At 38.0% G+C, this 12,236-nt stretch overlaps 1 protein-coding gene across 9 annotated transcripts in view; it reads left to right on the forward strand.

Moving 5' to 3' along the window:
• Positions 1-12,236, forward strand: part of HEATR5A (HEAT repeat containing 5A) — a 130,996-nt gene that overhangs the window by 17,254 nt on the left and 101,506 nt on the right. For all 9 annotated transcript variants that reach the window (XM_034768715.1, XM_034768712.1, XM_034768711.1 and 6 more), the window contains 3 exons: positions 3,198-3,358; positions 8,453-8,708; positions 9,792-9,947. In XM_034768715.1, the coding sequence (XP_034624606.1) occupies positions 3,198-3,358; positions 8,453-8,708; positions 9,792-9,947 (573 nt within the window). The remainder of the gene's footprint in view (positions 1-3,197; positions 3,359-8,452; positions 8,709-9,791; positions 9,948-12,236) is intronic.

Raw genomic sequence — 12,236 nt, forward strand, 5'->3', positions numbered from 1 at the left:
GCATCAAAGAGCGGGGGTTGGCTTATAAACAGGTCTACACCAAATTTTGGTGATTTTAAACTCTATGGAATATCTAATACATTGTTTTGTTTACCTGGAGCATCTGCAGGCATGGAGCCCCTCAGCTCCCTGTGACCGCGGTTCACCGTTCCCAGCCAATGGGAGCTGCGGGAAGTGGCACGCCATTAGCTGGGAATGTCAAACTGCAGACACTGGGAGCTGAGGAGCTCCGTGCCTGCAGACGCTCCAAGTAAACAAAACCTCCTGACCCACCAGCGGCTTACCCTGATGGACCGGCAGCCAAAGTTTGCCAACCCCTGAAATATAGGGTCGGCTTATGAAAGGGTCATATGGTTTTTGCTATTTTTACCTAACCATCTTGGGGGATCGGCTTATAAATAAACGGGCTAATGAATGAGTAAATACGGTATTTAGTTCCATAAGCATATCTACTCCTCAGAGTGTGAAGGGATTTTCAGCTAAGTGAAGGTGGAATGTGGCTTTGTAAGGGCTCAAAGCCCCAGGATCTGTGGGGAAGTCTGGTTATATAACCCTAAAGATTTTGAGGACATCAACTCAGAGTGCCTGTCCTTCAAACTCATTAGCTGCACTGACAGTGACAAGTGGCAACAACTGCATGTTCAACCTTTTTTGCTTCTTGAATGGTAGAAGTTCTAGAGAGTTACTGCTCCTCTGTGTAGGGTTTAACATGGGATTGATTTTTTTTCATTGGTTTGCCAGGGCACAACATTGCCTAGAATGGCTTGTTACTGTATCTTTTCCTTTTCAGCTAGCCATGCCACCTGAAATCAAACATAGTCCCAACTGTGTAGTGGACGGAGTCTTAGTCACACAGAACTCCCAGCTGTGTTCATGTGGAGAACCTCTTGCCCTCTGAGGAAGGACACAGATGTCTTCCCTCTTTCTCCTCCTCCTCCCCCCAGTCCTTCAGTTTTATCAGTCAGATATGGCAGTGCAGCTGAGGAGGACTCTTATTGGGGACCATGTCCATAGTATGTAAGCTAAAGCAAGACATTATGGTTTTCATTGTTACCCAGCCCATTAAATTATGTGTAACAATAATTGAATTAAAGTTTTCCTAAAACAAAAAAACATTTTCTTGACTTTTGAGGAATTTTAAATAGAGATGATATAAATGGAACCTGAAATTTTTTAGGGAGCATGTATCTGTTTCAACTGAGTATGGTACAAGCTGATTGTTGAATTAGTTCACTTAAGAGGCAGTATCAGAGGCTTCAGTGTTTTCAATTCAGATTCCAAATGCAGGATTCTGTAATCTGATCACTGAGCCACATACAATGTTAAGTAATATTCCTATAATAAAGCATCTGCACAGTTAAAGCTTTATCAGTTTAGTCCAACAAATCCACATTTAAATCCTCAAAATCTTTCCAGATGGAAGGTCTATGGGGAAAAGGTGATAAAATTCATAGCTGGTATTAGTATACAAGCAAACTAATCATCAGTCCCATCAGTTTAAGAGGTAGTTGTAATAGATCCTCATTCAGTTCTTCATGGTGTTCTGTGTTTGCCTTTGCATCCATCATGTTGTTGTTTTTTTGATTGTTGATAATGTGTTATGTTAGAAGAATGAAATATTTAAATTTATCCTATACTCACTGAATGTAACAGGATAGAGAGCTGAATACGTGAGCCCACACTCTGACCTACACTCTTGACTTCACAAAAGGCCTTAAGTGTCATGAGTTAGGGTAGGAGAGTAGCCAGGGAAATTATGAGAGAACTTGATTTTAATTAAGACTAAATTAGAAGCTTTCAGTATTTTGGAACTGGGTGTTTTTATATATTCACTTCCCTTCTCAACAAGCTTATTTATGAATTATTTGACTGCTAAATATCATGTTAAAGAAAACAAAGTTAAAGAAAACTACCATATTTTTTTCAGTTTCAAAAAAATTAATGTCTTTTGTAATGTACTCATTCTACAGATAATGTCTATTTGCCTTATTTTCTTCTTTACCCCTTATGGACAGTGTGGTCATAACTACGTAATCTTAGCACTTTAGTGATGGGTGCCTGAGAAAGATAGGTAGATCTTTGTCAGAAATGTCAAGGTTAGTCACCTATTCCCTTCCCTGTTAGTGTTTTCATTTTTCAGTTTAATATTATCTTAAGACACTTAATGCCCTAAAATTCTTACCAAGTGTACGAGAGAGAGAAAATGAAGTTTTGTGCTCTTGGCCTTACCATCTGTTTTGTCATGAAATTAAATCCCACCGTTCATCTCTCTCTCTCTCTCTCTCTCAGGAGGCCTGCTGTTTCACTTTTAGCATTAAATTTTTCTTTTGAATGAATATGAGAATTCTAATGAAAGAAAAGTTGTAGGAGAGATGTTAGATGGCCGCTCTTGCAGCGTGGAACCGCCTAGAATCATAGAATATCAGGATTGGAAGGGACCTCAGGAGGTCATCTAGTCCAACCCCCCTGCTCAAAGCAGGACCAATCCCCCCAATATGTACTGTAAGCCTTCATAGAAACCCACCCCACTCAACCCCAGATCAGCCAACGCCTGGATTATTAACCTTGTTGCTTTGATATATGTTGCCACATGGCGGTGAGCACCAGTGGGCTAGGTGCGTCGACAGAGCAAAGGAAACAGTGATTCAGACGTATGCTTCCTAAGGCCCTGCTCTTTGAAGTCCTATCTGACTTGTGTTTTGCATGTATGCCTCAAAGTGTATCTTTAATAAAATCAGACACAGAATATGAAGGTATTTAATAATTCCCACCATCAGTAGTGATCTGTAGTGACAAATTTAAGGTAAGGTGATTTTGTTGTTTGCAGACCCTGATGCACTAAAATGTTAACATCTTGATTTGATTAATATTTAAGAACAAGTGGCTTCTACTGTGCTATTTTCAGAAAACTTGAGCAGCAAAATGTTTATCTTGAAGCAGATCTGGATTTAGGATGGCAGTACTTCCATGTATTTCTAGATCATATTCATCAAAAGGACTCTGAATCTGCAGAGCTTTGATTCTGGTTCTGTTATGAAATTTTGCTTTCAATATTTGGATTTACTAATATATTTGGGAAAGATTAATTGGTATTCATCACAATTTTTTTAAAGATGCAAAGAAGGTGAAACTTCCCTTTACAGAGGTTTTTTATTTTTTTATTTTTATTTTTATTTTTTTTATACATTTATGCTTAGCATCCGCCCGGCAAAATGTTCGCAAAATTTCTCTGGATGAAGCCATGGAACTACTAGCAACAGGCTTTCTGCGTGGGAGTTCTGGATTTCTCCGAGCCAGTGGTGATATACTGAAAGGAATCAGTTCAGTCAGCAGAGATATTAGAGTTGGAGTTACTCAGGTTTGCATTATATTATATTTTATTTTTCGAATATTGCTGTGCATATTTTTTAAAAGCTGTTAGTTTTGTTGTTTTGTGTACTTATTTACTGTTTGTGACAATAAGTATGAAATAAGATTTTAGTGTACCATAGTATGATTCATATCTTGAATTATACTGAAATTAATAGTACACAACAAAAATTACATGAATGTTGATGACTCATCTCCTAAGGGATCTCTGTATTTTAGTTGAATTCCAAATATAACTTTCTATTTACTATTTTTTGGAAATTGTTAGGAGTAAACTTGTATGTGTTAAAGCTACAACTAATATAACTTACTGAGTGTTCTGGAGTCCTTTCCTCCAAGTATAATTTTTACATTTAAAATTTGAGGAATACATTATTTTATGTTCTTGGGGCTTTTTTTTATTATTTTAAAGAATTTTAAATTGGAATCTGTCTCCTGATGTATAGTGAAATATGCATTCTCATAGTGCTAGTTTTGGAGAACATTCAAAATGTTCTCTTGCTTTCTCTATTAATTTGGCTCATACTCAAGTTGAAAAAGTGGTTCTGCTCTGAAAAGTGATAGTAAGAAAGGCAGCATCTTATTCATTACCTCTGATCGTTGTAGGTATACAGGGTCATTGCTGTTTGCTATAGTAACAAAAATAAGATTTTAATTTTCTACTACCCTGTTTCCCCGAAAATAAGACATCCTCCGAAAATAAGGCCTACTTACAGTTTTGCCTCTCGTTGTAATATAAGGCATCCCCCCGATAATAAGACCTCCCCGATAATAAGGCATCCACCGATAATAAGGCATTTTTCATTTCTGAAAAATAAGACATCCCCTGAAAATAAGACCTAGCGCATCTTTGGGAGCAAAAATTAATATAAGACACTGTCTTATTTTCGGGGAAACAGGGTACTTCTAGCCCTGCAGACCTAGCGCTGCTCAGAGGACGCGAGCTGGATTCTATTCTATTTCTTGTGTATCATAAACAGAATTATTTTCACACAACTATATTTAGTGGTCCTTAATCAAGCAATACTCCCATTCCCTTCAATAAGAGGTTATTGGCGCTTTCTTCCTGGTGCAGTCATTTGCCTGTTATGAACAGTGTGGTCATAATTACCTGATCTTAGCACTTTAGTGATGCGTGCCTGGGAAAGATAGGTAGAGCTTTGTCAGAAATGTCAAGGTTAGTCACCTGTTGCTTTCCCTGTTACTGTTTTCATTTTTCAGTCAATATTCAATCAGTTATTCCCATTAACTGCTGCTAAGAATGTTCTGAGGAATCTGAAAGACTACACTCTTTCCAAGCCTCCTACCCTTCTGAAGGGAGGGCCTTGGATAGATGAGTCCGTTTTCTACTCCCATCAACTCAAAGTCAGGACCTTTTTAATCTTGTGTCACCTCCACTATGGGGGATACAGTTCAAAACATTGGCAGTTGTACTTCCTCTGTCAGATCTCCAGCCTGAGGGTCATAGAAAGGGGTTAATAAGCTATACGTTGTTGTATTTTGATGGCCAGGTTGTGGATTTAATACCTGCACACACATCTCACACATCACCCTTGGACCATATCAGTTAAGAGGAGATCCTTGGAAATTACGGGATCTTTGATAACCCTTAAACTTGTGAGAAATAAGGTGGGAGGGGAGTAGAATTCAGGGAGAAGTTGATCCCTATTTACTGTTTTTGTTACATGGCTCCGGGATGATTTACAGAGACATCAGCAAGAGGGATGGTGCTTCTGATGGTAAATAGAAGATTCAGGGGCCAGAGCATAAGGCGCACCATGTTAAAAGTAATTTTTTCAGATAATGACAAGATTAGCTTGTTGCACTGAAACTTCTTGAAAAAGCTTTTAAATTTAAAGTCTAGCACACTTTTTTAAAATGTGAAAGTAGTGAATCAAGACTAAGGTCTGGTCTACTCACAGACTAGTATAGTTAAAGCTGTACAATATCTTTGTGAAGATAAAACCTAAGAAATTCTGTATAAAACAGTGCTCATAAATTACAAAGTTGTAGAATACTTGCGTTTTACAATGTGTAATAATAAAAGTATAGATTATAAACTATTGAAAATCGGAGCACTTCAGAGATAACTCTTAAAATACTGGAAAATATTTTGTATTCAAGAATATTTAGTATTTTTAGAGCACATAGCAGTTTTTTGTGTACACACAGTAAACTGTACTTTGACTTGCCTAGTAAATGTTCTTGATAAATACAGACCTGCTTACAAATTCAATACGATATGTTTGTTCAGTGAGTTGAGTTCATCATATGTAATTTACAGATTGAGGAGAGGTTGGAATACCTTGAAATGAATTTTGAGGGCTATTAAAGTTATTGTCTGACAGTGCTGCAATGTGTGTTTATATATTTGTCAACAATAATTTAGGAAATTGTCAGTCATCTTATTACCACACTGCCAATCCTACAGTTGCCATATCTGTTCTGCTGTTCTTGTTGTCATAAAATATATATTCTATTTTTGCCACAGTCCAGTGAAAACTTCCCTTAAGTTGTGGCATTCCCACTACACTATTGTTTTTTATCCTTCCCTTAAAGTCTATCCCCATCTCTAACTTAATCTATACTAATACCCGTGAAAAACTTTTTAAGTAGTTTCGTTTGACTTTCATGTTTTTCAGACATCTGGCATATGTATTGAAGCCATTTACAATATTTGCGTTGCCTTTCTAAAATTGAGGAAAATTCGTCTTTACATTTAAATGTGACTGTTTTGTTTTACTAAACAAAGTGCTTTTGAATGCCTCAAGGAATATATTTTTGATTGGCTGTACAGCACTTACTACAAATTGAGTTGTGTGGCCAAAGTCCTAGACATTAAGTATATTCAGTACAAAGTCCCTAGTCTTTAGTATTTGTACTACAATAACATTAGTATCAAACTGGGATCAGGGCCCCGTAATACTCAGTGCTGTACAAACATAAAATAAGACAGTTCCTGCCTGAAAGAGCTTGAAGTTGAGAACTGATGTTATAAATGCATGGTGCAGATGTTTATTAAACACAGGTAGTATTTTTTTTCCTGACACCAAAATTTCAAGAGACATATTTCAGTAGCATTAAATAACCCTGTAAATTTGTGCCCAAAATTATACCAAAAAGTTTGTGTGCAAATTTTTGCAAGCCCAGACTTGTATTTTTATGTGCAAACAGAATGTAGACACTTGTGTGAGCATGTTTTACATATGGATCTTTGTGTCCTTTGTTTAAAAATGTAACCCTGAAGATTTTAAATAGCTCTTTTTAAATGTAAAAAGAACTTTAACAATTGAGATTTCACATCCAACATAGATTTAAGAAAACGTGTGTTTTGTGGTTACCTAGAGGGTTATAACTCATATAAGTTCCACATCCTAAGCATTCAAAGAAATTCTCTTGAACATGCACATCTGAATGATTCTGTTTAATCCCCATTACCAAAAAAAACTTTAAGAATAGATGCCCATACTTACAATAACTGCTGTACAGTAGCTATTGAAACAATTTAAAATCGTGATGATAAATGATCTCATATTTAGAATTAAAAGGTCTATGGTTTAGTGGTTAGTATGTGGGATTAGGAATAGGGAGATGTGTTCGAATCCTAGCGGTATTATTGATATACATACAATTTCTGAAAATAAAATTGTTGACTCTGTGCATTTTTTTTACATTCAAAAGGAAAGGAAATATAGCAAATATAAGTGGAAGTAGGTTGCTACAGTAAATATAGAAATTGTTTTCAATTCATCCCATTTGCCCCATCTTTCCTCAAATAGTCCAGTTGTTATAATAATAGAGACAGTTAATTGCTCCTTTTATCTTAATTTATTCTGGCTACCCATGTTTCTGTAGTTGGTGTTTGTTTTTGCAAACATACTGATGAAATTGATTTCATCTGCCATTGTTTTACTATGAGACCTTGGACAAGTTCATTTAGCTGCCCTATTCCTCATTTTTCCCATCTGTAAGAGGGAGATAATACAATGGTGTGTTGTGAAGCTTAATTAATATCTGCCAAGTGCGGAGGAAGAAAAGCAATATAGAAATACAAACTAATATACTCTTTTTAGTTAGGGTTTTCCTTCTCTGCATCCTCAGATAAAATGATGGGAAACCTGCATACTGACAAACGATAATACTTAACAAATTACAGCATAGAAGGGAAGTTGTTATAATTAGACATGAGGCAAAATATGCATGGGTTATTGTTATTTTTAGAGTGAACACTATTAATTGCAAACTCTAGTTGTTGAATTTCATTCATATATACTCACATTTTTATGTGCTCGCTTTTCATGGTGATGGCAAATATGTGCATATAAACATACACTTGTTAAGCATTTGTAAAGAACTATATTATGCAGCAAGATAAATAATCTTGTGGTGATTAGATTTGTAAAGTGGCTCTGCATTCTTTCTTTTGGTTGTTTGTGACATCTGTAGCCTTTGTATAGGTCCTCTCTTGCAAGACAAAAACTAAAATTCATTAAAATGAAGAGCCGTGCCTGGTGGTTGCAAATATTCCCTAAATCTAGGCCAGCAGAAACAAAATTCTCTTGGGGATATGGGTTATAGTTTTGTAACACTGTGGTTCTTAAAATGCATTCATACATTAAATGTGGGCTCTATGTGCAGAATGTTAAATAGCTGGAAGCTGTTGTTCAGGGAGGTCAAACACAATGTTTTACATAACAAGTGCCTGTTCAGGGTAAACTGGCACTTCTCACACACTGAAATGAAATAAAATAGACAAGCATCTTGAATTAACTTGCAGTTAGACCAGATTCAGTGCTGCTGGTACAGTGTTAATTGAAAGTAATTTTTAAACACTATTGCCTAAATTGACAGATAAAATAACCTACATCAGAAAGGCAAAAGAACTTCCAACTAAATTAAAACTGAGAACATACACAAAATTGTCCTATAAAGGAGATTAAATATGGTTTCTGTAGAGAATGTGGTATCCCTGTTTTTGACATAGTGCGGGGTGATATTAAGCATTTACATGGATCTGTAAATGTAAATGGCAATTTTCCAGATGACTTTATTCTAAATATTACTTTCTTCAAATCTTTTTCAGGCATATGTGGTATTTGTCTCCACATTAGGAGGACAGTGGCTTGAAAGGAATTTCTCTGCCTTACTTTCCCATATTTTAGATCTAGTGTCTCAGTCTCACCCTAAAGCTATTCAGACTCAGATGGATGCTATCTGCTGTCGCCGTTGTATTTCATTTATCCTTCGAGCTACAGTAGGAGGTCTTCTTGGAGAAAAAGCTCAAATTGCAGCTGCCAAAGAGATTTGTCAAGCCATCTGGAAGCTGAAGAAAGTTGTGGGTATGGGAATAACAAGATTATCTGTTTGTGGGGGAGGTTGGATTTTTAAACCAGTGCTAAAATGATTGTTTGCCTACTCTAATCCTAAAGATTCTGCAGTAATAGAACTTCTACTTCTGGTATATTACCATAATAATGTAGAGAAACGGTTTTTGTTTGTTTGTTTTGTTTTGTTTTTTCAGGTAGTTTTATTAATATAAAATAAAAAAGCTTCTTACATTTGTCACATAGTAGAATGATTTTTAACAGTAAAACACAGATAACAGAATATATCAAATAAATTTAAACTGTAATTGATACAAATGGAGCCAGATTCTCTTTCCCTGCTCTAGCTATTTCATACTACTCAGGTGGTGCAAAATGACAGAGCCTGGCCCAACTAGCCATCTGCAAATTCCCTGGGCGTAAGGGAGATTTTAGATGGCATAACGTCTGTGCCTGGCTCCTATGCCAACGACTTCAACAGCATTGGGGGTATGGTGAGGGACTAGAGCATGCCTTTGCTGTGCCAATTCTCAACTGGTGTATAGTCCTATATCTTACTGCTGGTTAAATTTGTAGTGTCCTAAAATAAAATTTAGTTGACTAACTCTAAATTTTGCTGTGTATGTGCTCCTAGCTTTGCTGCCTTATAGGCTTAGCTGTCTTGCACATCTTACTTTTTTTATAGTGCCATATAGTGATGGCACCCAAACCTGGCACCCATCCCATGTCAAAATATGGCCTGTTCCAATCCCATGAGTTTAGCTGAAAATAGAATGGTTCTTGGTTGCTACCATTCATTGTCACCTGCTAAATTGACAATGTGGTGTTTTTTGTTTTATGTTTGTTTTCTACTCTTCCCACCCACCCACTACTTACCCTTGAACTAAATAATGTCCTTTTCTGTGGCAACTTGATTGAGGTATGGAAAGTCTCAACTAAGTCCCATTGAAAATCCTAAATCTTATGTGAGACAATTAATGATAGAAGAATATTTCTAATGTAGCTACCATATCATTGCATTCCTTTATTCTGTCTTTGTATTTTATTATTATTTTATTTTAATGTGCAATGATTTCACAGTTTTTAATGTGTTACCAGATGTTGTAATGAGTGATGGTAACTTGGAAACTCGGATTGGTACAACAGACGTAACAGCAAGCCAACATGTTCTTGTGTGTGCATTACACGAACTTGGAAGTATCATACATGGTTTAGGCACGACTGCTGCACCATTGCTACAAGATTCCAGTACAGGTAATGGATTTGTCTGCAAAATAGGTTCCTTGAGATTTTTTTGCAAATTTAATTGCAGCAGTGTGTTCTTATTTTTGCAGAATATTCAGACTAACGTATGGAAAGATAGGAACACAGAGAAGATATAACACATAGGAAATATATAAACAAATTGGAGAGAGTCCAGTAGAGAGCAACAAAAATGATAGATGGTTTGGAAAACCTGACCTATAGGAAAGGTTGAAAAAAGTGGACATGTTTAGTCTTGAGAAAAGAAGACCTGAGAGAGGACCTGATATGTCTTCAAGTACATTAAGGGCTCTTATAGAGAGAACAGTGATCAATTGTTCTCCATCTCCACTGAAGATAGGACAAGAAGTAATGGGCTTAATCTGGAGCAAGGGAGATTTAGGTTAGATATTTGTAACTAAGAGTAGTTAAGGTCTGGAACATGCTTCCAAGGGAGGTTATTGACTCCGCATCACTGGAGGTTTTAAGAACAGGTTGGACAACTCCCTGTCAATGATAGTCTAGGTTTATTTGGTCCTGCATCAGCTCAGGGGGCTGGACTTGAGGACCTCTCTTCCAGCCCTACATTTCTATGATTCTGTGATTCTATATCAGAAATGCACTCCTTTTTTAAATGTGTAACTTCTGTTGCATTCAGGCTCTTGAAAATTCTTGGTGCTTCATACACTTGATCTCTAAAATCTATCAGTTTCTCCTTCTGAAGCCTTTGGTTCTCTCTCCCATTGACCACTGCAACCTCCTTTCTGCTGCGCCAGCTTATCGTCTTGACCCATTCAATCTGTTCAGAACACTGCTACTAATACCATCTAGCTGTGTGCCTGCTCTGATTGCAATTATGTTCTTCAGATCCTTGCTGAAGAGACTTTTTCTCTGTGAAGTCCAAGCTCATCCACACTTTCAAGCCTCTGCATAACTCCATCTCAGCTTTGCTCTCATTTCCTCCTGTGTTGTTTGTGACCCTCCCTCCTGACCAGTCCCTTTTGTAACCTTTTCCATTTTCCTCCTCTTTGCTTAAACTCCCTCTCTCTTCATGCATCAGATAAGAAAAAATTTGAAAAGTTGGTTATTTTTATCCTAAAATGTGCTGCTTGTATGAAGCCTTTCAAAGACTATTACCCAAACATCTCTGCACCACCTCCTGCCTGTACTGTTACACAATGTCCTTTTTATCTGTACTCTGAGTATCAGATTGAAAATATATACTACTTAGGGTAAGAGTTGTCTTTTTAGTTCAGTGTCACACACACACTGTGCAATGTGCTCAGTAAATATATTTGTCCAAAGTTAAATAGAAATTTTGAATTATTCTCTTATGTTTTCATTTTAGTGCAGTGAGTGGTCTGTCCTATTTTGCTTTATTTATTTAAAAATCATTACTCCAAATCTGTTGTTATATACTTTACCTCCAATCATGCAGTTGATCTATGGACATTGGTATCTATGCAGAGCTGTATTGGTATCCATCCATTATAGGCCTCCTCCATGCATTGTTGTTCATGCAGAGACACTGGTCTGCCTGCATGGATTTACTTGCTGGGTGAGGCCTGTAATTACTTACCATGGTACTTTGTAGACATTTCATGTTTGCTTAATGTAGGGTTACCATATTTAAAAAATAAAAAAAGAGGACACTCCACGGGGCCCTGGCCCTGCTCCTTTCCCACCCCCGCCCCCACCCCAATTCCGCCCCTTCCCCGCCTAACTCCGCCCCTTCCCCAACGTTCCCGCCCTAACGCCCCCTCCTCCCTCCCAGCCACGCGAAAAGGGCTGCCCAAGCGCTACCGGCTTCACGGTTTGCCGGGCAGCCCCCAGATCCTGCGCCCCCGGCCGGCGCTTCCCCAGCACAGCTGGAGCCCGGGACGGGAAGCGCCCAGCCGGGGGTGCAGGGTCTGGAGGCTGCCTGGCAAAGCCGGGAGCGCTCGGGCTTCGGGCAGCCCCTATGCCTCCGGACCCTGCGCCCCCGGCCAGGCACTTTGCCTCCCGGGCTCCAGCTGCTCTGCTCCTCCCCTGACTCTTCGGCTCTGTTTAAGAGCCAAGCTGCCCGAGCCAGCCTCTGCATAACTCCATCTCAGCTTTGCTCTCATTTCCTCCTGTGTTGTTTGTGACCCTCCCTCCTGACCAGTCCCTTTTGTAACCTTTTCCATTTTCCTCCTCTTTGCTTAAACTCCCTCTCTCTTCATGCATCAGATAAGAAAAAATTTGAAAAGTTGGTTATTTTTATCCTAAAATGTGCTGCTTGTATGAAGCCTTTCAAAGACTATTACCCAAACATCTCTGCAC

This window comes from Trachemys scripta, chromosome 4, assembly GCF_013100865.1.
Source record: "Trachemys scripta elegans isolate TJP31775 chromosome 4, CAS_Tse_1.0, whole genome shotgun sequence".
Taxonomy (NCBI): Eukaryota; Metazoa; Chordata; order Testudines; family Emydidae; genus Trachemys; species Trachemys scripta.